Source organism: Nipponia nippon, unplaced genomic scaffold (genome assembly GCF_047370975.1).
Source record: "Nipponia nippon isolate SJK-2023a ecotype South Korea unplaced genomic scaffold, ASM4737097v1 scaffold_9, whole genome shotgun sequence".
In the NCBI taxonomy this organism is placed as follows: domain Eukaryota; kingdom Metazoa; phylum Chordata; class Aves; order Pelecaniformes; family Threskiornithidae; genus Nipponia; species Nipponia nippon.
The window spans coordinates 20,361,328-20,386,251 of record NW_028262413.1 but is presented as its reverse complement, the minus strand read 5'-3'; the positions used below and the strand labels follow the sequence as shown (position 1 = coordinate 20,386,251).

The 24,924-nt window shown below is 49.9% G+C and overlaps 1 protein-coding gene across 3 annotated transcripts in view; it reads right to left on the bottom strand.

The window, feature by feature from the left end:
- DAG1 (dystroglycan 1) overlaps window positions 1-24,924 on the bottom strand; it is a 55,226-nt gene that overhangs the window by 4,640 nt on the left and 25,662 nt on the right. For all 3 annotated transcript variants that reach the window (XM_087745059.1, XM_087745057.1, XM_087745058.1), the window contains exon 2: window positions 12,853-13,262. In XM_087745059.1, the coding sequence (XP_087601185.1) occupies window positions 12,853-13,134 (282 nt within the window). In that variant the 5' untranslated portion in view covers window positions 13,135-13,262. The remainder of the gene's footprint in view (window positions 1-12,852; window positions 13,263-24,924) is intronic.

The following is a 24,924-nucleotide window of genomic DNA, read 5'->3' as shown; positions in this document are numbered from 1 at the left end:
TCAGCAGAACATATGTTTTCTATGTTAACTTCCAGCTTCGTCCCACTTCCCCCAGCAGCCAGGCTGAGCCAGAGGGGCCAGAAACTGGCAAACTATGGCTTGGAGTCCCCTGCCTGGTTGGAGTACACTAGCTCTCAACAAGCAGAAGCAAATCCCGAGGGCTACACAGCTGCTTAAAACATGGCATCCTCCTGCACTGCCAGAGTAACGGCAAGCTGGGGATGAAGGAGGGGAGCAAACCCGACATCTGGTCCGCACAGCACTGCGATGGCCAGCGTGGGCAGGCAGGGACACAGTGCACGGGCTGGGGCACTGCTGGACATTGCAGAGGACGGTGCACCAGCCTGGCTTTATACTCAGAGTTAGCTTAAAATGAAGGATTTCACTTTTATATAATAACTTGCTTCTGCAGACTAGAAACAACGGGCGGCTTTGGCCCAGACCGCAGGCACCTCAGGACTCCAACGCACCCTTTTAGGTCAACAGCAGCACTTTCTTTTTTTTACACAACTTGTGGTGCAGATTAGCAAAGCACAGTCCAAGAGCACAAGCCTCCCCTTCAAACTGCATGTCCAACAGCGGGGGCAACGTACACAATGGTGGCATTTCCATTTGCTCCAGAGGAGGGAGCCGGCGGTAACCACAGCGGCTGCCTCCGCTTTCTAACTTACTCATTTGCGCCTTTCCGAGCCCACCCTCCTCTTCCAACCTTGAGTCCCCTTCCCAGCCAGCTCAGGTCCCCTGGCCATTTTGCTCTTGCGGAGAAGACGCTGGTTCTCTGCAAAACGTCACCAGCATGGCTGACACCCTGCCAAGGCGCTGCCCACCCTGTGCAGGGGAAAGCCACACATGTCGGAGCCCTGGGCACTCCTGCCTCCCACCCTGGGCCATAGCCGAGGGTAGACACGAACCCTCCAAGCCCCCTGTTTCCGGCAGCTAACGTCTGTCCGTCTGAGCTACAGCCGCTCGCCAATCACGAAGCACAGCGGAGCTGCTCAGGCTGCACGGTGGAAGGGGTGACACCGCCAGCTCGGCAGGCTGTGACATTTCCTGGGGCTGTAGGTACCCCATGGTAAGTAACCTGAGCTTCGCCACCCCCCCAGGCTCGGAGGCGTTTGGAAAGTGCCCCGGCTGGGCTTTCCAGAGCTCACCACGAGGTATCTCCCCCCACACCCAGAGAAAACAGGACATTTTAGGGCCCACGGAGACAGATTTAGCAGGCTGGTTGAGGCTCTAGGCTTGCTGCAGTCCAACGCAGGGCCACACTCCAGCTCTCCTCCTGAAAGGGTGCTTTGGTTACTCTGCAATTCTGTAAAGCTCATGCATATTTCATAATTTATCCAAACGCAAAGCTGGGCGAGGAGCTTCACAAGGAAACTTGCCTGGCAGGAGTGCCCCCACGTCCGGCAGCGGGCACAGAGATAGGGCCGGACTTGCCAGACCTGCCTAACCACAAGTCCTGCTGGGGAAAGCCCCTGGATGGGCAGATGAAGAGCGATGCCCGGTGCTGCAGGGCTGGGCAGACTGCGAGTCCTGGGTACCTCTCCCACCCTGCTGGCTACAGGCAGGATTAGGCAGCCCACTGAAAGGCAGGGCAGCAGGGCTCACACACTCCCCCCACTGTGGGTTTCTGCACACTAAAGGGTCTTGGACGTGCAGCTCTGCAAGGGTAACGTAGGACCTCTTCTGGCGAGAACAGCATGAGAAAGCTTTTGTGCAAGAGCCGCAGAGGGTTTCGGCCACGACTGTAGGGGCAACACCCTCATTCCTCTCCTCTGCAAAGGATCAGCCCCGCTTTTGGCCAGCCTGGACAAGCTGGAGAGCATGTCATGAGACACATGCTGGGTACAGTTTATAGAGCAGAGTTTAAAGCTGTTAACACAGCTTTTAGTCAACTCCTCAGCAGCAATGTCCAAGAGTAGGAACTTAAAATTCCTGCTTACACCAGACAGAGAAAGCCACCCCATGGGCCATGCACCCTGATGTAGCCCACCCAAACCGAGGTGCTGAGATGTGAACGTCCTTCCACTCAGCTTTGCTCTTTACGCATGTGTCTGGCAGAAAACAGTGGGTTTTGGCAGTGCTACTGCTGCACGCACCCGCTCCCCCACCACAGCAAGAACAGGAGAGGCTTTTACTCCAGCTAGCCTGAAGGAAAACCGGCCCTTCACCTGAGACAGGCACGCAGGAACAAAGGACCAAATTGTCCTTCCTTGGCATCTCTTCTACCAAGAGAAGACAAAGGCAGGGTCTGATCCTGTCCAGCCAGAACTGGGGCTGACCTGCACTTGTGTTCCTTCTTCAAAAAAAGTGTAATTTCATCGTACCCTCTAAAAACTGAGATGCCAGGACAGTGCCCAGTGCAATCCAGCTTTTACATTAGCAGGAGCTGGATGGTATCACTCTGTCCCCATGTGCCAAAATTAGCCGCTAACCTGCCCACTGGGGAGGAGGAAGGGCAGGGCCGGGCACAAGTTAAGAACAGAAACATAAGGAACCAGGACAAAACCACAGCGTTATTGAGGCTTACACAATCAAGAATAAAAACTTTAATAGTGAGCGGTTTAAATGCATGCTGAACGTGTAATTTCAGGCTACATTTGGAACAAACCTTCCTCTTCCATGTGCTCTGTGAAAACCCTTAATTACAGGATCACACACTCCACAACAGAGCTTTCCTGGGAGCTGGGGTTCTCTGCTGCTCCCTCCTCCCCGGGCACGGCCCGTGACTTGAGGAGGAGACGGACAAGAAGCGTTACCTTTAATCTCATGTCACAAGGTGATTCTCTCTTCAATCATATGTGCTCCTATGTTTCATAGCCAAACTCACTTAGGAAGAGCAGCCAACCCCACATGCAAAAAGGACAGCGAGGGAGGCACAGGCCAGTCTGAATATTTCTGCTTGGAAAACCATTTTTAACCTACAGAAGAACGTGAGCTCACGTGTAGAAAGTGCCCACGCTAGAAAATGAAACTGCAACTAGACAGATTCACACCAAAAACTAGGCTCTCCTGAAAAACAAAAACAGGCCAGGCAATCACCTACTGGGACAACTTGTTCTAGCAGGGATGCAACGGCTGCAAAACATTTATAAACCCACTTAAACTTGATTTAAAAAGAGCTGAGCTAGTTCAGCTGTATTCAGCCTGCGAGGAGATGTGGACTGTTTCTAAGGGTTCTGCAAGAGGTGATTCAGAAAATCAAATTTATGTGTATTACACCTGTGAAACCCATGAAGATGCCTGTACGTCCCCTGGGAAATCTTTAGGAAGGCAACAAGACTTCGATGCCATGGCTCTGCTTTAAACACGGCGACTGCCCTGGCAGCAAAATTCATCTGTGTTCATGTGACAAAGCAAGAGCCCCACAAGGTTAGAGTAGATAATCAAAGCAGTTATTGGGCTGAATAAAAATACTTGTTCCTAAATGAGTGCTAACCGGCGGAGCCCTCGGCGTGGGTCTGTCCTGGTCACGGTTGCTGTTGTGTTCGTAGTGGCATGAAACCGGGAGCAGGGAACCCTGGACTCTGTTCTTGTTTCCTTCAAATATTGCTTCAAAGGGTATTTGTGTTAAGACTATGCATAGTTAATGATTTGGGATCTCTAGTTTTCATGTAAAAAGTTTTCCAGTTTTCTATGTACGCAATAAATATCAGCCTTAAGCCCTGCCATTTCCCTCAAGGGGTCTGGTTTCAAAATAACTCTTCCGTTGCTCAAGAAAAAAAGGCTGCCTTTGTTTTCCGATTATTTGAGATAATTGTAAACGAATGCTTATCGGGTAAAGATTACACAAGCCTGGCAGTGTACTGAAGACCATTAAAAAATTAGCCATGTTCACAATTTTAAATACACACAGTGGTCTGGCTGGCTTTGAAGACTTTGCTCACAAAATCCTTTCGGATATATATGGCCTGTTATTTTTAGGCCAGCCAAGAGCAGTCAGCTCATGAGAAAAGATAGCTCAGTTTGATTTTTTTTTTTTTCCTTTAAACTTAGATCTTAAAGCCCTGTAGCCAACAAGACAAAGATAAGCAAAGGAGCTGCAAGCAAAACTGCTGCCTCTGAGGGAATTCAGGCAAAAACCGCATTCTTGCCTACAAGAATGCCCTCTAATCCTCCAAGTATTTAGTCCTCCCTCCTCCTGATGAATCCTCCAAAAAGGAGACAGGTACCATAGGATCCTGCCACAGGTCTCCCTTTGGCACACCCCTATGAAATCCTCCCGGCCCTGGAAGCATCTGATGTGATCTCTCCAGCCTGTGCTGCCAGACCTTCCCATGGGCAGCAGCAGCAGCAGCCAGGGACTCGGCTCCTTCCTGCGCCCTTTCACATCGGTCCTAAAAAATTCCTGACTGCTTTCGGGCAGGGGCGAGCACGGATACTTCTGCAGCTCTGCCACATCTCCCACCACCCCCTTCTCCTCCCTGTGTCCAGCCATTCCTGAGATACAGACCCCGTGCCAGGGATTTCATTTGGATTATAATTACTGATGACAATTTATTGTATGACAGACTCCCTTTCTGGGTTGCTCCTTCATCATTACACTAACACACAGGGCCAATAATGAAAAATACCCCAGCTGAGCCCTCTCTACAGCTGAGCAGAAGGCAAGCTGAACTGTGCTCAAACCATCTGACCTAACCAGTGTTAAACAGAGTCTGCTCTGCTCAGGCTTCTGCAAGCAATTAACCACCGGGCAGGGGAAAGAAAATGGAAACGGAGAGACAATTCAAATGCAAATATAGCTGCAGAGAAAGAGTCAAACTTAAGCTGTTTGCCTAAGCCCAAGCTTCATCTTAACACCCTGCTAATGCAGCAGCACCCAGCAGTTTTGTCAGCAGAAGCAACAGGCGGTCTCAGCCCCAAACCAGGTACGTGGGCTGATTTCAGGCTGCCTTGCACCGCATGGGCCAGACAAGCGGTGGTAGAGACATCGGTTTCACACGCACCCCAGCGCTGCTGGAACCACGGGCACTGCAATGATTCGTGGCGCTGGCACAGCCAACCTGGAGCCAAGAGAAACGATGAGAACATGGGGCCTGCAGGCTCCAAGTCAGAGGATGGAAGTCCTCTTGGGAGGCAGGCTCTGCCCGTGGGTCCACCAGGTGCATTCCTCTTCTCCCCCAACACAAAGATGGAGCCAGCGACTGCAGGCGTGGCGTGTGCCATGTGGCCAAGCCGTCTGGGTGCCACTGCCCTGGGCAGGTCCTGCAGCAGCAGAGGCTGCCGCACCGGGTCGGGGAACACGATGGCTCAAGGCAGGAGCTGGACAATCCTCAGACCACAGCGCCCACAAGTCTTTGGCTGCAAGGAACAACCCTGACAGGGAGGCTTGCCTGTATGCAATCAGATGATGACACAAGAAGGAGCCTCCAGTCTTACGTCCTCCCTCCTTTCCTCAAATACATCAGAACTGCAAACTAGGACATCAGACAGGTCTTGCCTAGAAACACAAGGCCCAGAAAACAGTGGTGAAAGGAGGATGAGCACCTCTCAGAGACTTCTGCTCGCTGGGCACAGCAATGGTGGCACCGCACCGGGAAAGCTCAGTCTGAAGAAAGGAAAGTTGCATTTACTTGGCACAGTGAGCAGGGAGGCATTGCAGCACATGCACTTTCCTGCAGAGGGGACTGTAATACCTGCCAGAGCTTTTGGGTATCCTCAGCAGACAGCGCTCTTCTGAGCTGCCGCATGCCTTGGACGAAAGGCACAGGAGCCTATGGACAAAAACAAACTGCTCCAGGACATTTCATGCAGATGCAACTGCCCCTGAAAGTCTAAAAACAGCCCAGAGACTTTGCTGCTTCTCAGAAGTACGTCAGCCTCAGTGACCCGAGTCTTCATTACCAGCAGGAGCTCACCACCTCTGTTCAGAGACCGAAAGCTATATGGGAACAGCCGGTAATTGGTGCTTCCTTTGTGCGCAGGGTAGGTCAGGACGGTTACACTAATCCCGCATTTTGGCTGGTCCCAGCGAAAGCCCTGCAAAGCTCTTCCTGCATGTCGCCGTGCACTGAAGCTGTTCCCTTAGAAAAATCAAACCTTTCAGCTTGGAAGGCTGAGCTACGGGAGAACGAGGCTGCAGAGGCTGTATCACAGATCCTGGCCCTTGACTTCGAGTTCAAACTTCAGCCCCTGAAGGACTAGGCAGCAAAGCTACTTAAAGTAGCTGCTCTACTTCTACGTGCTCATGAAAACCCAAAGGATAAGTTTACGTGTCTGCTGCTAATCTGCATTTTCCAGCCATTGAGCAGGCAAGCAAAGCCTCACGCATAGACAGCAACCCCCTTCCTTTGCAGATGCAAGCATAGGGCTGCGCTGCGTGGACGCAGCCTGCCCGAAGAGCGGTGCTTTGTCTCACCAACTTCTTTACGATCAGTAAAATGGCTTCGCAACGGCACAGGCTGAGCAGCTACGCCCAGCTCATGCCATCCTCGCATACTCCTACCATGACGGCTTCTTTTCCAGATGCGCCTCTGTGTTTGCTATAAGGGCACTATTCAGCATCCCACTTTGCCTGAGCAAGGGAACACAACAGCTGTTTCACTTGGGAGGTCACTACAAAACATTGAGTGTCCCAAGAAATCCTCCTTTCATCGGTCCATGCAAGCAGCTTGGAAGGATTTGTTTAGCCTTATTGTTGGAGCGGGAAGGCACAGCCCGCCCGCGCCAGGGCTGGGGTCAGCACAGGCTGCCCACACCCCATTTTCTCCCTTGTTCAGGGGGCAAGCGCGGGGCAGGAAAAGCCTCAAACAGCTTAAAAAAAAAAAAATTCAGTCGGGCTCTTCTTTCAGTGTGACTTTTTATAAACGAAAGGCCAAAGGGAAGCAAAAATACCACACAGCAGGGATGCCAAGTGCTGGGGGTTTAGTGCTGCCGCCGTGCAGCTAACCAGCCCTGGCAATTTATTCCTGCCATCAGCAGATTGCTGGAAAGCTGGCATTCAAGAGCGCGGCAAGGAAAAGCGAGCCGGATCCTGCAATCTCAGGTCGGCTCCTTCGCAGGATTCTTCTTACCGTCGCATTCCTCGAGTCTCCCCAGATGCTCAGGGCAACAACCCGCAAGAGCAGGACAAAACAAGGAACTTCCCAGCCCGCCTGAAAAGCTAGTTTATAATTAGATTGAGTCACATTTTCCACTCCTCCATAGTCAGAGCTTGTTACTAAGTGTGCACTGAAAATGCCAAATTCCCCAACTCGGTCTCGCTGCAGGAAAAAGTGGTCCCCTCGGCCCCCCCAGCAGAAATCTTATCAGCTCATCTTATCACCAAGATCGGAGCATGGCAGCTAAGCAAAGCCCTGCCCAAGAAGTCCTTTGCCTGGACCTGTTCCAGGCACTGCCATTTATCCCAGCGCACTCCCCTGTAAATAGCAGCTGTTGCTACACCTTCTGGTTAGCCAAAGTCCAGGAAAACCAGGGACCCTGGGAAGGAGATGAAGCTCACATGCTTTGACACAGAGAGCCTTTTAAGATACCCAACTTGATGACACAGTGTCTCAGGAGCACTCTTTGCTTGTCTTCCTTCTTTGAGAAATGCCACTTAAATAAAATTCACATTCAGTTAAAACTCTTTCAAATAAGGATCATTGCAAGAGGAAAAAAAGAAACCAAACACCAGTATTTTGTGTCTTTCTTCCCTGAAACTGTGTCCTGGCATTGCAGGCTGGTTGCTGACATCCAGCCCTTTGCTTTGGGGTGGGAGCAGGGCTGAGGCATGCAGCACAGCCCCGGCAGCAGGTACTTGATGTCAGGACTTCTGCAACCCGGTCTCCGCACATCATGTTTATAAAACAAGGTCCCTGAAGGCTGATGAGTGTAAAGCTGTTCAATAAAAGCCACTTCAACAGGCCGCAAATAGAACAGCCATTGGAAAGTCAGGCTCCTGCTCAAAAAGCAGGACTCCTTCTTGCTCAGATTAATATCCAACACTCCGACAACCCCACAAACCTGCTGCATAGCTGTACTGTGTAAATCAACTATGTGAGTTAATTCAGTTCTAATCACTCTGCCACCAGCTACGTTTGCATACAGTGACAGCTTCTTGGGGTCCCCACTACGTGTTTTATCTGTCTTCCCGACAAGCCCTGGTGAGACTGTGCGCTTCAAAACAAAAAAAAAAAAAAAAAATCAGGAGCCAAGACACAGCCAAGAACACTAAGACTTAGCTGTGCTCACCTGAGAACTTCTCCTTAGCATCAGCTAACGAACCTGAGCAGCAGATCTACTCTGTGGGATCCATCCCATGCCTAACACTCCCAGGACAAAGGCAGGTTGGCAGCTTTATGTATCTTCAAGACACAGCAAATACCTGCTTGCGCAGGGATGTGCCTCGGGAAGCAGTGCACGCCAGGAGCTTCTCTCCTTCCAGCATACTTTATGGACCCACCTTTAAACAAAAGCCATTAAATTGCATCCTTTTATATACTGTGGGCATATGCATTTAGGATAGTGGACTGTGCAAAGGCTCAAATACCTTGTGGGTACACTGGTGTTGGAGGGAACTGGATTTATCCCTGCATCCCAAGGGAAAGGAGCAGGTATGGCCACAGCAATGCCAGTTAGTGACTGTATTTAATACTCTGATCCAAGTGCAGTGCCTGGGGTTTCTGGAGAGGCGCCCACAGCCCAGATCTCTCCTGTTTATTGTACCCAGCCTAGAGAAACGCCATCACAGCCTCTGGTCAGAACGCCCTTCTTGCAGACTTGGAGGCGCCAGGTGCTTTCTACAGCAGTTTCTGCACGAAGTCAGATCAACGTCCTGCACGCAAGATAGAGGTAATCACCACGTAAATGCCCTCCTTTGTGTGGTTTTTCTTTCACGGGCCAAGGCCAACGTCAGCTTTCCCAATCTGTGGCAGGGTATCATTGCCAGTGGGATGAGTGAGAGGTGCTATCAGTGTTAGTGCCACTGTCCTCACCTTGATTATTTGTGTCGTCACCCAAACAGCGATGGGAGGCTTTGGTTTTTGTACAAGAAAAATGGGACAACCTCAGAGACGGGACTTGCCGACCTCATAGAGACCAAGATCAGCACTGCAAAGTCAACGATCCCGCATCTCGCCTAATATCCTCTTCTGGGACCTCAACAAGTGGAAGCAGAAAAAACTACAGACGTGGATATTTCAGCTGATGGCAAGACGTCTGAGCCAAAGTAAGGCAGACATGGAAAAGCAAGCAATTCATAACAAACAAGGTTATTTATAGAAGAGAGAAAGGACATTTTGATGCCTTTATACAAGGCTCTGGTAAAATTTCATCTAGAGTATTTTGTGTAGCTGTGGTCATGCAAACATAAGAAAAATAAACTCAAGCTGGAGTGCAAGAGATGCAGAAGACAGCTGCAAAGATGAGGAGCGGAAATGAAAGCTTATTTTATGGAAAAGACTAAAAGAGGCTGGTGTGCTTAACCAAATAAAATCAAGACACAGGAATACGCCTGTCACTTATAAATACATAAAGGAAGTAAATATTATGAAGGTAGAACTGACTTAAGCTAAAGGGCAGCACATACAAATATTTCTAGCCATCTCTAAATTTAGGCTAGAAGCTGCATTTTTAATCAGAGCAGCCAGATTCTGGAGCAGCTTCAAATGGAAGTGGCAGGAACGGGAAATCCACCTGGTCTGTGGTCCAAGCGTGATCTGTTCAACAACAGGACACAGCTGAAAGGTAATGGGTCAGACTCCGTGCAGTCTTCAGTGGAAACAGGGTAAGGAGATCATCAGCACCAATGCTGCCGGTTATCCTGCTCCCAGCCAACATCTGCCAGGAGCTAGTGGGAACCGGCACGCCTTCACACTACCTGTCTGCACAGCAAGAGGTTTGTACAATACATGGAGATCGGATGTTTTAACTAAACTGTTGCAAAAATGCCAACGTTTTGGTGTCAAATGTAGCAGGAAGGGCTGCAAGGTGCCAAGCTACTGTTAGCCCTTTCGGGAAAGCACAGCAAAGAGTTTTCATTTCCAAGACACCTTCAAACATCAGGAGAGCAATCTTGCAGCAAGAAGCCTTACTGTAGTGAGGAAGCTACAGGACAGCATCTGGACTAAACTGCCACCAAATTCAACAGAAATACCTGCAAGCTGCAGCCGCCCTTCAGAGGACACATTAATGCCTGACCAAGGCACCTGCTCAGCAAGACAGGGCACAGGCAAAGGGGGTTTCTAATTGCCAGCCATGAGGTACAACAGCCACAAAGCCTTGCTGGCAGGTGGCTCTGAGCAACACAGAAAAGAGACTCTGAAATTAAGGCACAAAGTAGGTTTTTTTTACTACTTTTATGCGTGTCCACTTTGCACCTTGAGTGCATTAGAATTAACTTGCTTTCGCACTTAACCATAAAATCTCACCTGTTCTCGAGCAGCTTGGGGGTGGCAGGGAAACACTGGCGACTGCTCCCAGGAGCACATACCTGATTACGCACAGAGCCCACATATCTGTGCAGGAGTGCGTGCCTGCGAGGCACTCCTCCGCCACGCTGCAGATGCCTGGCGTTGTTTCCATCCCACAACCAAGTTTGCAGAGAAAAGTATTTTGTCTATAGCCGGCTGGAATCTGCTAACAAGCAGGGAGAGGATCTGAGAAGCAGCTTCAAGGCGATCCCCACCACAATACAAACCGAGCCTAGAAATAATCAGTGGGAATTATCTAGAAGTGAAGCAATTACACCTTCTTCAGGCTCCAGATGGGAAGCTCCTGGGAGCTTGGGGACATCAACTGTCAGTTTAAAAGAAAAGAAATTATAGCCAATTTCTTAGAAATTGAAGGGGACTGAGTATAGGCAACCACATCTTATTGTCAACTCTGACCCACTGCTTCATCTCAAAGGGCACAGCCCTTATTCTTTCTTATTACGGTTTAAGTACACCAGTTAGCAAGATCCAGAAGTATTATGCTTTTACTGCTCTGGCTGAGAAATGCAAAGCAGCCTGAGAAAAAGACCACAGCAACTTGCCCTGAAACTTTCCAGTAAAACAAAAATGCACCCCAGCACCCAAAATTGCCCACGCAATTCTCGCTAGCCAGGAATCAAATCCCCATAGCAAAGGTCAGCTGTGCTCAGCAGGCAACATGCATTCTCTGCAAGGGAGAGACCTTCCAGATACACCAGCTAAGTGAGGCTGCTAACAGTGCCCTAGAGCCCGCTGCACTTTTAAAATCAATTTCAAGGTGAACAGATGCAACGTGCACTCGGGCAAGCCCACGGACGAGCATGAAAATCGCTCCCAGTGTTTGCTGAACTACACACAACCAGCAACTGTTGGGTCCTGCTCCAGCCCAGTCCATTTGCATCTCTTCAGGCACCTGTTGGTGTTGGCAAACATGCCTCAACACCAAAGTGGCAGAGGTATTGTTCGAAGCTATCAGTTAGGGTGGAAATAATCTATCAGAGGATTTTCCTGCACCTACTGGAGCTATCACAGATTACTTTTGTGCCAGGAAAAGGAGACTGAGGAAGCTGTGGTGTTACATAAACACTGAAAATTATTCTTGCCATTAGACAACACCAGAACAAGCCACTCTGATGCAAAATCCCAAACCGAAGTTATCATTTCCAGAACACAAGATGTTGGGCTCACCACACGCGTCTGGACTTTTGCAGCCCAGTGCTATATAGGTGCCCCGCACTCAGAAAACAGGCAGTGGTTAAAGCAGGGCAGGCACCACCGCCTCCTGTCCGAGCCAGTCTCCTTGGCCACAGAGGCAATTAAATGTCACAGCCTTTGCTTTGAAACCAGCTCATCCCTTTCTCCAACTCCTCTAGCCAGGGGCTCACCCACCACCTTCCTCCTCCCCATCCGACCGTCTGTCGATAACAGATGCATTCTTCAGATTTTCTGCCTACCACTGGCACATTGCGGTCCCAGCACCCTTGCTGGAGCCAACGAGATCACGTATTTGGATTAAGATAATTGCGTGACAGTACACAGAGCTAAAACAAACCTGCCTTCAAGGAGAAGCTGAGATGTCAGACTTTCTCCCGGCCTGCTCTCCATCTCCCTCTGATTTTCTGAGACACACCAGAAGGCTGTCTTTTTATAATCTTTTCTAAAAATGGATTTTTTTAAAAACTATTTTTCAATTTTGCTGTTTGAAAAAAATTCCCGAGATTGGAAAGTAATTCTGTTTAAGAACAGAATTTTCTGAACTCCACATGATCCAAGCAAGCAGATGCTGAGAAGTTGTTTTCTCAGCACCCTCCCAGGAAAGGACTAAAGACAAGCAAGTGAGTGTTCAGCAGCATGCCTACCCTCCTCTGGGCTATTCTGACACTTTCTTGCCCTCAGGACCGATTCCAAAACTCAGATTTCAGGTGTCTGCAATGCCAGTGGCATGAGGGTAAGTTGGATAAAGAGAAAGGCTCCCATCTTTCCCAAGAGGACTTAGGGATGAGGTCAAGAGAGACTGTGTCAAAGGCAGCCCAGAGCCCTGCTGGCAGAACAAGGTCTATTTGTCTAGCAATGTTTTGTTACCACAGTGAAGCAAACTCCCCGAGCGTCAGAGCAGCAGCCCCAGGGAATCCATGACTCCCCAGATCCCGAGGCAACGTCTCCTTATGAATGCGCCCATCGTTCCAGGGGTGGAGGATCTCAGTTTAAATACAGCTAACAAACCCCATCAGTCATCCCTGAGGAGAGAAGTCTCCTCTCTTGATTACAGAGGAAAGGAACTTTGCAATAAAGTGAGGACTTGAATTTTTTTTTTTTTTTTAAATCCTTCTCCCATAGTCCTACAAAACCTTAAGGCTGCTTCACAGCACCCTTGTGACCCAGCCTGTTAATGGGGTGACTAGCTCAACTCCTGCAAGAATATAACTGAAAATGAGCCTCAGGGAATGGCATTTCTCACCTGGACAATTTCTCCATTGGAAGCAATTAAATCCGTGGGGATGGAGACTCTGAAGAAGCGTCCCACCACAGCAGAGCTGTCCGGTATGCCCACCACAGCCGGCACAGTCTCCCGGAGGTCCGAGAGCACAGAGTGCATAGAGGCCTCCAGCTGGTTTTCCCAGTCCCGAACCACTTCTGCCGGCTCGCTGGGCCAGTGGCAGTGAGCAGAGGCTGCCAGCAGCAGCACGGGGAGCCAAGTCCTCCCCAGGAAAGGGGGCTGCAGTAGGCATCCAACAGTCATTCTTCCCGGCAGCCTCGGCAACGGTGCTCCAGCCGGAAAGGGGACCACAGGGAATCTGCAGGCACCGCAGCGTAGGCAGGGGATCCACCAGTCCTTCACAGCAGCCTCATCCTAGGAGTCCTGGGAACCTGGTTAAACAAAGGAAACCCAATCAGCACATTAATTACGATATCCAAGCCAGCCAGCTAACACACACAGACCTCCTTGCAATGGACTAGACGGCTACCTGCCACACTACCCTCTTTGTTTCGGCTTTTTGATTTAACTGGAAGAGTTACCACTGCCACTAAAGAGAGCAAGAGCTTCTCAGCTTCTCTTCTGACGTACAGCATCCTTAAAGAAACAAGATCCTCCTGCTTTTCCAAGGACACAACCATGTTTCTGCTGCTGTGGAGCCACAGCATCCCGAGATAGCCACTGGCAGGGAGATGGGGCAGATACAACCAAAGCCACAGCACAGCAGTAACAGGTGACCTTTCAAGGCAAGCTGAAGTCAGGCTGGGGCATCAGTGGATTTAAATGCCATTTACACAGTATGAAGGTCCCAAGAAACCTCCGGTACTCCAAAACTGCCATCTTGACAGCTTGATGCACGACAGATGCTTCTGCTCTTCTGACCCATGAGCCTGGCTTTCAAGCCAGGTCTCCTCTCAGTTCCAGCTTTTGGTATTAGTGTGCTTAGACTTGATTTGGGGGACAGCAATATGCACCCCAAAATCAGACTGGAGTAAGCTACGCACACACTGCGTCCCACACTGCTACCCACCGTCCAGCTCCCTCCTGCTTGCACAGCTTGTCCCTCCCTGCACTCTGCCAAGAAACATCTCCAGATCTCCCTCACTTTGTTTTCTTCTTTCACCTGCTTCCTCCCCATCCCCACCCTCTCTCTGGTCCCCTGGATCACAGCTCTCCTTTCTTCCCTCTGCTCCTTTGGTGCATTATTTCCTTCGCTTCCCCAGCTGCTTCTCCCTCCAGACTGCGTTCAGCCACGGCACACAGGAGTCACGGATCTGTACACACCCCCACCATGTCCCCCTTCACAGCCTCTTCACAGGAGAGCAAATGGGTTCATGAAAGAGGACAGAGCCATTTGAGGCCCTGGGGGAAGTCGTGCTGCCTACTCGAGCATCTCGGTTTGCAGCTAGCACAGCCCTCTAACTAATGTGCAGTAACGGGCGGGGCAGTGAGTTATGCAGACTGGAAGACAGACGCACAGACTAAGCGGGTGTTGCTCAGACCCCTGGGACCACATGGGACTGGGCTTCCTCAGGCCAGGCACTTTCACATCTTGAACCAACTCCTTTTTTCCAGGCTGAGAAGCAGCTCCAAATTCCCAGAGCAGACCCAGCCCAACTTCTAACCCCTGGCTCCCAGTCCTCTGAGCACAGCTCCGATTCATTTTAGCCTGTTCCAGCTGTGTTGTGTGATGCACACCAGGCCGCCCCGAGAGACCCTGGAGCCAGAGCGGGTAGGAAGGGAAATCCCACTGCATCTTGCCCTTTCAGAGCTCCTGGGGCAGCACTACAGCAGGACCAGCCGACCCGCTGCGCTGCAGCCAGGCAAGCCTGTATTGCCCACCGCAGGCTTGCAGAAGCAGGCAGAGGGCCTGTCCACACAGGCAACCAAGCCCAAGGTTATCACAGCAGGGTCTAGGAATAATAGGAGAGATAAGATTCGGTTGCTTACCCTAAAACCTGCACTCCAGAGAAGCTGAGAGGCAGAGCGCAAGGACTGGCACATCCTCACCCCTTGATGGGCCTTTTCACAACAAACCACTCATGCAGAGGGGCTGACATCTCCCATCCCAAGGTACCGGGTCCAGTGAGCACAGTCACAGCTAGCAAAAGGGGGTTGTGGGTAGCAGAAATCATGAGCTGAATGCAAGAACTTCTGGCTACAGCATCCACAAGGCAGACATCTGATCTGACCACTGCCAGTTGCGGAAAGCCTGTCTCAAGTGAAAGGCAAAAGAAACAGCGGAGGCAGAATAACATTGCTGGAAACCACAAGACAGATGGGAGGATGGTTGGTGTGAGATGTGGCACCAGAAGAAAGCCCATTGCCTCACTGCTGTTGTCCTTCCGACTGCCTGAACCAACCGGGACAGGAATACACCAGACGAAACAACAGGAAAGCCAAGTCCGGGCTCTTCCCAAAAGCAACTGAGCACATCGTGGTCTTCACCTGGAGTGAGAAGCCTGAGCTGCTTCTCCAGAGGTTGTTATCATGAAAGGTGAAGTGGCTGGGCAGGTAAGGACAAGTCACATCTCTCCTACCAGCTCCCTGCATGGTTGAAGGATGAGTCTGGCACACACCAACTGATTGTGGATGAACCCAGAGTCACCTCAGCAAGCAGATGTCTGGTGGAGAATATCCAACAGGCTGTGAATGAACTACAGAGATGGAACAGCCTTCTGCAAGAGGTCCTGAGGAGGCCACTGATCGTCACAGCAGGAAACCGGGGGATTCTCATCCCAGCACAGTGCCTTAAATAAGCAGAAAAAGGAACCACCACCTTCAGCCTCTGTGGAGTCCAGGGTACAGACACTGCAGTGATGACACCTTGTCCACGAGCTACTTCTCCTGAAGCCTGCTTGTTGGAAAGTCCTGCTGCATGAGGGACTAGAAAGCAATCCGCACAGCAAGTACAGGCAGGATCGGAGACTTGCCGGGAGCTGGGGGAGGAATGTGGTGGCAGCAGCAGAACCCGGCAGCCCTGTGGCTGCTGTGGGGCCAAGATGCTATCAGCATGGAAACATGGCTGCCTCTCACAGCTGCACTGAGCCTCCACACCTGAGCAGAGGAGAAACGCCCCAGACAACCAGACACACAGACACCCAGCGTACAACCACACGGAGCTGTAAAGATGCCTGGAGAGGTTCAGCACCACGTCTTCAGGCCAGCCCCTGCCCCTGGCCTGTTACAGCTGCAGTGGGGCTCATGCACAAGCATGGTGCAGCTCTGTGTTGCTCAGCCAAATTATGTGATCTGGCCTGGGGCGTTTTTCTTGGATGGAGAGGAGTATTTGGGCAGAAAGGAGCTGGTTCTTGATATCTGTGGTGAGCAGGAGAGGAAGATGAAGTCATCACTCATTTCAGAAACAATTATCAGAGCAGGCAACAAACACTGCCCATCTGATACCTCCCCCTCAGCCAAGCAACTCACGCACTGGCCATTAAGATCTTGTGTGACACTTGCATGTTGCACAAATTCAGAATTTCATTTTAGGGGAACTACAGAAGAACAATCTCCGCATATGGAAGCGGAGCACACAGGAGGTATAGGAGGAATTCAGTAGCTGATAACAAAAAAAAAAACCACCACACAGAAGAGATGAGAACAAACTTACACCACCAAAAAAAACCCCTCTTAACACAGCTCCACCTCACCAAACAATTGACAGAAGCTGAAACACTGCCAGTCTCTCACACTGTGTGCTAAGGAGGAAAGGCAGGGTGGTACAGCTCTACAGACAGCTGGAACAAGGCATTGCCCCCTGGTGCTGAGGGTCCACATGGACTATTGCTTCAAGGCCAAACAGTTTTTGGGATAGGAGGTCCTCTGCCTAAAAGCCATTAGTGCTGCTCAGCAAGTCCACTGGCCACCAGTACTGCAGGTCTCGATGCAGCTGCAGAACAGAGGGAACGTTACCTGCAGCGGGGCTGGAACAAGCACTGGGGACCTGCATGGTGCCTCTGTCAAGTTCAAGAGCCCACACCATTTCACATGGTACTACCATGGGCAAAACCCAGACTCGTTTGTTTGAGACACCATCCCAGTTATATGCGGAAAAAGTCAGTGTTCTGGATCATTGTCCATGACCAATGAGTGGCAAGGAGCTGGAGCTCTCTGGGAGCAAAAATCTCAACGTTTCACACAGTTTCCCACAAGCTCAAAACAGGGCCAAAACCCAAACGCAGATGGCATTCTGCAGGTGGTCTTCTGCTGATCTCTGGGAAGCATCAGGCCGTAGGGCTGACTGACTTAGACAGCACTTTTGAGTTATGAGGGAAGGCTGGACCACCCCAGCTTCTCTACATGGCACAGTGCTCCTTCTTCCAGCAGGATCTGTACTGCCCAGTTTCACAGAACAAACATGAAAGTTCAGGTTAGTCCTGAATTTCAGGATGTTTCGTTTCTGTCTGATCTTCTGAAAGGACTGACTTTATCCTCTTGCTTCTGTGAGAGCTCTTTTGGTCTCAACTTTGAGCCTCCAGAGTGTTGGATGAAACATCAAAGTCAGTATCAACATCTGCTTCAGTCCTAGCATTCGGTGCACGTGCCAATGTTGATGCCTGATCTCCAGTGCCAAACCCCCATCTCAGAGACAAGGAACTGGGCCTGCTTGGTGAAGTTTGTTGATATGATGCTGAGCTTGATATGATGCTGACTTGTCAAGACAGTGCTGGAGCTTGCTCCTGCTCCATGCAGCTACAAGGCCCACTGACATGTTAAGGACATGCTCTACCTTCTTTATTCAGGAACACAGAATAGCGCAGACAGAAGATGGGAGCAAGGACTGAAAGAAAGGACTGAGAGGAGGACAAAGTAGCTACTCCCAGCCACACATCTTCCCAGAGACCTTTCCTTCTGCCCACCGTGGAATCAGAAGTGTGGGGCCAGAGTCCTGGCAGCAGGAGCATGGCTGCCCTAAGAAATGACTCTTCCTCTGTGGCCAACTACACCACCACTTCGGCAAGAACCAGTGAAAGTGAAGTCTCCATCCAGCTGTGTCTAATCCAATTGCTCAAGCACACAATCACATCACCGGGCTGCGGTAATTAATCGCTGCCAGCATATTAATGCCACTGAGCCTAGCATGCAAAAAGCTCAGGTAACTGCCGTGCAATTCTATGCTCCAGATAAGAAGGTCTTTAGGAGAGTTTGGAGGAATCCCACTTACCTGATTGCTGATTTACCAATATCCTCATTAAAGGAAGCTTTAAACGAGTGGCCTTTCTCTAAGGAAGCAAACTCAGCTAAAAAGGGCCAGTGCAACTTTCCAGAACAGAGCTATTGTCTCTCCAAAGATCTCTCGTGCGTGTTTCCACAGGAGGATCTCTGGGCAAGTCCCATCAGCTACTGCGTGTCTGCGTGTCAAGGCAGCAAGCAGGAGGAATGATGAAATCCAGCGTCACCAGCCAGGCACACAAAGATGGCACTCTGCCGTACATGCTCCCCGGTCCAAAACACGACAGCAGGCACCGATGGTGCCAGCCCGGCGGTGCAGTCCAGGCAGAGGCGGCTGGTGCTCCGTGCACGTCTGTGCTGCGCTAAAGGAGTCTGAGGAGGGGGCAGGAGGGAGAAACAGCTCAGAGGCAGCCCATCACCAAGTTTATGAACTAATAGATACAGTCTCCTCAAGACTAAGAGCATGCCAGTCTGCAAGCTTGACACATTATACGCACAAAGAACACTGTGGAGCGTGAAATTTAGGAAACAGTAAGAGTTTCCGCACTTACCCAGCTCCAGACGTACCCTGAAACAAAGGCAGCAGCCCCTCCAACAGCCTATGTTATAAGCTACGGGAACATGCTGCAAATTACTCGGAGTTATTTCCAGCCTCAATGGCTTCAGCCACATATGTTTGCAGAAGATGACCCAGGCTCCAGATGCTGCTGTGCTGGGAATAAGTTATAGGAAGGGACATACAGGAGGGCAACTGCACAGAAACGCATTCGTCACACACAGACGAACCGGCACACAGCTGCTGCAAGGTAAGAGGCAAGGCGGAGGAAGGAAGGTTCACCACTAGCCACAGCTCCCCGCTCAGCTGTGCCCAGAGCGACAGCATCCTGTCCTGCACGGCGCTAACCAGGCATCTGCAGGGATGGTGGCTTTACACCAAGACTGGATGTCTCTCTAAAAGACAAGTTTATTCACAAGTTTTTGGCTTAACGCGCCAATCACAGCTGCCTGCCTATAGCCATGTGTACATCAAAACCAAAGTAGCAGGCAGCTCGGCATCAGAGATCGGACTGCAAGACAAAGCTGCCTTAGCAGAGACCCCCAGAGCAGCGCTCCTGAAGCCCCGGGAGCCCCTTCCACCCTCTGCCCCCCACAGCCAGTTAACAAGCTTGCCAGCATTAGCTGGTCACCCCAGACGCCATCAGCCCAGGAGGTACAAACCAAGCTGTACTCAATTTTTCGCCCTAAAACTGCATTTCAACATACCCTTCCGGAGCCATGCCCACCCCGCATTGTTACCACGTGAAACGCACAACCGAACTGAGACCTAGCTCAAAGGACATACACACAAAAAAAGATGCTTTTTTCAGTCTCATCCTTTTTTGTATTTCCGCATTGCTCATTTCCAGCGTATCTACTGTCAGTTACAGGAAACCCTGACACTGAAAAAAAAAATCTAGGGGAAAAAACCAAAACCAAACAAATCCAAAACAGCAGTGCTAAAAATGTGTGCCGGGCAGGGAAACAAGCAGCACCCTCCTGCTGACAGGGAACGCGGCTGCAAACTGTCACTGACTTGTTGCTTCAAGTCACACATGCCACAAGCAGCCTCCTGAAGCTTGAACGGGAAGCGGTCACAGCAATTGACACCTCGCAGCAGTTTTTCTTCTGCTAGAGTAAGCACCAAGATATTTAACTTTCCTGCAGCTAAGAGGAAGCTTTCTACTATCTTCCATTACCTTTTGTTTGAAAACTACAGCTTTGTGCCACCAAGAAGGGGTGAAGCCTTCCCACAGCCCTCGCATTTGCATCTCATGTCTCCCCTTGGCCAACAAAAACTGCTCACAGTTCTCCCCCAGCCTGGGACCAGAGACACCAACTAATGCCTCTGCTCCGACTGACAGACAGCACAGCGCTGAGCAAACAGTTAGGGGAAGCTGGACGGCTCAAGACACCACACAGGTTTTGTGTTCATTAGGATGTGTGATCTCCAGCACTTCCTGCAGAGGCAGCTCCGAGATAGAGAGAAAATATGCAAATAGCAGAATTCCCTTTTTTTTTTAATCCCTGTATTGCATCTGCCTGTCCAGAAGCTGGGCCACTATACTGCCCTTCCCAGCTGGGGACTCTGCTCCCGGGAAGACTTCTTGCCCTGGAAAAGGCAAGCACTGAGGATGTGCTCCTGGTAGCCCTCCCTCCAGCAAGAGCTGTGGAGGGGGCAAGCAGCGCCGGCAGCCCCAGAGCCCCCAGCCAGGGGCACTCCTGCAGAGGTGCGTGCAAGGGGCACTGCAGGGTAGCAGCAGAAGCACAAAGGACACCAGAGCCCTTCTGCCAGCTGGACACAGAGCATGTTTTTCTTCTGCTGCAGAGTACATTTCCCCTGCAAGGTACAGTGATAAGACTTCTTCTGGAGGCAAGCACCTTCCCCAGCCTCCTGCAGCCCCGGGGAGGCAGGAGGGGATGAGTACAGTGCCCACAAGCACCTCTCGACTACACACTGGCACACTGACCTGACACATTTTCTGGAACACCATATGGATGTTCCCCCGCTTGTCAGTCCTGCTCAAGCGGGCCCTTGCAGCCCCTGTGTGCTACTTGTCCTATGCTTGAGCCATGCCTCGAATGGCCGCTGCGCCTGACCCACGGCAGTGACCAGCAGCTGCAGATTTTGGCTGGGCGAGACTTCAGACTCTTTGATGAAAGTTTCTGCAACCACAATCAATCCCTTCCTCCCACTTTGTTATTCCCAGACAGCCAACTCAGATCGTATCTTCAAGTGCATTCAGTTGAAAGGAAACTCAGATATTATCTTCCCAAGTATTTAGAAGGCCTCAGAGATCATTTTTTCCCTGTAATTACAAACATCGCAGTCAGGTAGAACTGCCATTTTCCTGGCTGCTGGCAGCAAGCAAATTAGGATATAAACACCCACCAAGAAGCAGAGGACTCCAAATAACCACTGAGGACAGCTTCACCAGTGCGACCCCACATGTTAAACACTGCTTGCACCCTCCGACCAAGCCCCATCTCGAGGGAGGGCCGGCAGAGAAGGGCAACGGGGATCATCCACATTAGAAAATGGATCCTGCCTGGAGGAAGCTGGAGGAGAACACAGTGGGATGCACTGGGGCATGAAGGTAATGGGGAACAAGCCCACGGTCTCCTCTAACAAAAGGACCAGAAGCCAAACTAACCTGAACCAGGCTCAAACAAACAAGAGTTTCCCCCAGGACCCAATGAAGTTGTGAACATTAATGTTAAAATTTCATGAAGGTTAAAAAAAAAAAAAAAGGGTGGGATGGGACAATTTTATAGAAGGCAGAGTTACTAAGGCAGTGTTTCTGCCTTAAGCAGCACTTCGTGACAGATAGCAGGATCCCGGGGACGGCATTCATGGAAACGATGACTCGCATTCCTCTCCAGGCATCTTCTCCCAGCTGTTATTGGAAAGGGCATATAGGCTAAATATACAGCTGTAGCAGGGCAGAGCAAGGGTCTGTCTGCCTAAGGGCATGCAGTTTAACCTGGCTTTGGCTTTACTTGGGTTTCCAGTGCGTAGCCAGCCAGTGCAAGACCCTCAAAACTTTACTTGTAACTCCTGGTTTTGTCTGGAAACAGAGCGACAAAGTGTAAAAATCCTAATATTTAATTCTATGTTTAAGGGAATGTAAGCTAAAGCTAGTGCTAAAATCCACAGGAAATTAAAACTACAAAAGGTTAAAGCAAAAAAACCCAACCAAACAAAAAAAGATGGGGCTAAGAGCTCCTTCCATACAAATGCTATAAAAATGCATATTTTGAAGACAAACATGACAGGCATGTATATATATACATGCATACGAACGCTTTATCAATTTCCAAGATTTAGTAAAAACGAGAACTCAAGGCACCAAGATAAAACAGGTATTTTTGATTCTAGATTTCTCTTTTGTCAGGAAAGCTTCATATCTTCCTGAATTTGCTTGCAGTTAATACTGAAGACAGTCACGTTACAGAAGAGCATTTGAGCAGAAGCCATCCTGCGGGAGAGCCGGGGACAGAGGAAACCCAGCTGGCAGAAGCGCCTGGGTAGGCAGCCGACAGAGACGAGACCAAAGCACCACTCTGAAATATCAGAGCAATTTTAATTTGGACCACGAAAGAGTTATCTCACTGGTTAGCGTACACAAGGCAGCACACCAGTCTCCACGACACCACACTCGGATTTGAGAGGCGCTAATTGCTAGAAACATTGGAAGTAGAAGATGTAGGACTCTCGAGATAAATTCCCTGGCCCTCCATGGGCTCACTGTGCCATAGCAGCTTGTGTTCACTGAAGTCTGATTCTGGACTCTCTAGAAACGATTTACATGGGGGTCCAACTAGTTTACATGCAAATTTGCAGGGACAAAGCTGAGTTTTAGATGGTTTTAAAACTAATGTGGATTCCTGCACCAAAACACAAGTCCTCAAGTATAGTAAGATCAGCCCAGACTGCCTCTGCCTTCCCCAAGTATATTAAGAGCCCGGACTGTGTCTCAGCCACTCCCATCTGTGAAAGGCACAAATGACGATTTCTAAAAAAGGCCAAATAAACTTTGTCTAACAAAGGCAGTCTTAACAGGTATCTAGAGGACGCCTCAGCAGCTCTAGCCAGAAAGTACAGCTGAGGCAACCAATGACACGAAGAGAAAGCACAAACCAGCAGGAAGCAAGATACAAGATGTCACTTTTTAAATGCAAAGACTATGAGGCATCAGAGCCCTATCTTGTATTCCTCAGCGGGCAGGTCGTTCCCCAGCTAGCACTGAAGGACATGTGCAAGAGCAGCTGGCATGACAGTCACCACTGTATGTCCTGTCCCCTGGTATCACTCACCATCCACCAGCTGTTTCAAGTCTAATTCACACCAGCTAATGACATTTGATAGAAGTCACCCAGCTGGAAATCCATTTTCTGTCGAAGATGCTGCTTCATAAACTGATTTAAACCAAGGCACCGTCACTGAGAGGTGACCACAGTCTTTCCTCCACGCCATGCTCCAAAGGGACAAAATCATCCACAAGCCTCCAGCAGCACCCAAAATCTCAGCTGAAGCCTGGAAAAATACTTCCTCCATAAGCTGCCCTGTTGTACTACGCAGGAGATGTTCTCTTCAGATGCAGTCACAAGCACCAAAACCAATGAGGCTAAAAAGATTTGCATCTCTTGCTTGATTTCTTAATTGAATTAATGGCTGAACAAAACTCCCTATGAGGCTTCAGAGAATCCACACGGAAGAGAAACGATGAATATCCTAATCAGAGAGGAAGCTTCCACTGGACATTGTCTTATTAAGTACTAAAGAGTCCACACAAAAAGAGAAAGACCCTGAGGGATAAACTCCCATGTCTAGCAAGGCAGGAAATCTCGCTGAAGTTTCTGCCACAGTTTGGCTCTCGGAGCACATCACACATTGCACGAGTCGCACAGATGAGAGAGGTGAGCTTTGGTGTGCCCTTTTAGCCAAAACTCTCCCACCTACTTTGCTACCTATTTTTTAAAAATAAAAAAGGTATAAAGCTCTTTCTATTAAATTAGCAAGCAGAAGCTATTAGAGGGGTGAAGGACAGACTGATGGGCAGGGCAGTCCTGCAAAGCCCCTTCTTAGGAAACCAGATCATACTTCCAAATCCTGCTCTGAAGGAAACCCTTTCCAGGCTCCAGCTCTGGTGGTACACCTGAGCCTGACCAGAGGGCTGGCAGCAGGACCCTCACCTATGTTTTGGCCACACAATGGCAGAGTACTTTTTTCCATCACCAGAACAGCCCTGTGCACCATGAACAGCATTCGGGCTTCCCTGGGATGTGCCAGCACAGCAGCCGCCAGGCAACCATTAGCTTTGCTAATGGTACTGAAGCAGGCAGCGAAGCGCTGGAGCACCCGAGAGCGGGCAGCTCGGGCAGGTGTTCCTCTAGCGTGAGGAACAAACAGCCCAAGGTTTGCAGGAACCAAATCCAAATCTGAAAAAAAAAAAAAAAAATCTTGATGAGGTTTCATATTCAAAAGCTGCCTCAAAATGCTGTTTGGCTGGACTGCTTTATGGAGAGGCAGCCACATTCCAAGGGTTTATAATCACCTTCTGGGTATTCCACAAAATTCCTCAGATAATGAAATATTTCAAGAAGGTCCTTGAAAGCGTTTAAGCACCATAATTTCCTATAGGCTGATGTCACAACAGCAGGGCTTCAGCACCAAGCACAGGACTGGAAGGCAAGGCCGGTCCCCTGCCTGCCCGGGGGACTCTCCCCTCCCTGCCAGGGACCTGACTGCCGGGCACAAGATCTGCTGCTGCCACCAGAGAGATGTAAAGCACAAACAGCTGATATTAAGCGGACACACGAAACAAGGCAAGCAACACCAACAAAAAGCCATTTTCAGCACTTCAGTTACGTATGCAGCATCGTTTATATTCTTTGTGGCAGCGTAACTAAGGGCAGGCACATTCTGTTTGAGAAACATCCCGCCGTTCCATCAGCTTTACCACTCCACCCTACGACTCCAAGCCAAGGCATTAAGATTCAACTTTATGGAGCTGCTCAGCCCTGATTTATTACTCAGCTAGCAAGACTGCCATAGCTCTTCATTTAAATATATTTACCACCTAGTGATTTATGCAGAGCAGCCAGGGCATCAGCCGTGGACCTGCAATTTTTGATGTTTCTCACGAAAACTATTCTAAATGCTTCTTGGCAGAATGAGATATAAGTGTTCCAACTTTAACCATCAAGCATAAAATGGGAAAGCTGCAAAATGAAGCAGCATTGCTCCCATGCCACAGAGGCAGAGAAAGCTTCTGGAGGAGGAATTAACTCCCTGAAGATCAGCAGCTTCCAGCTGGGCAGCACATTCCCTTAAACTTG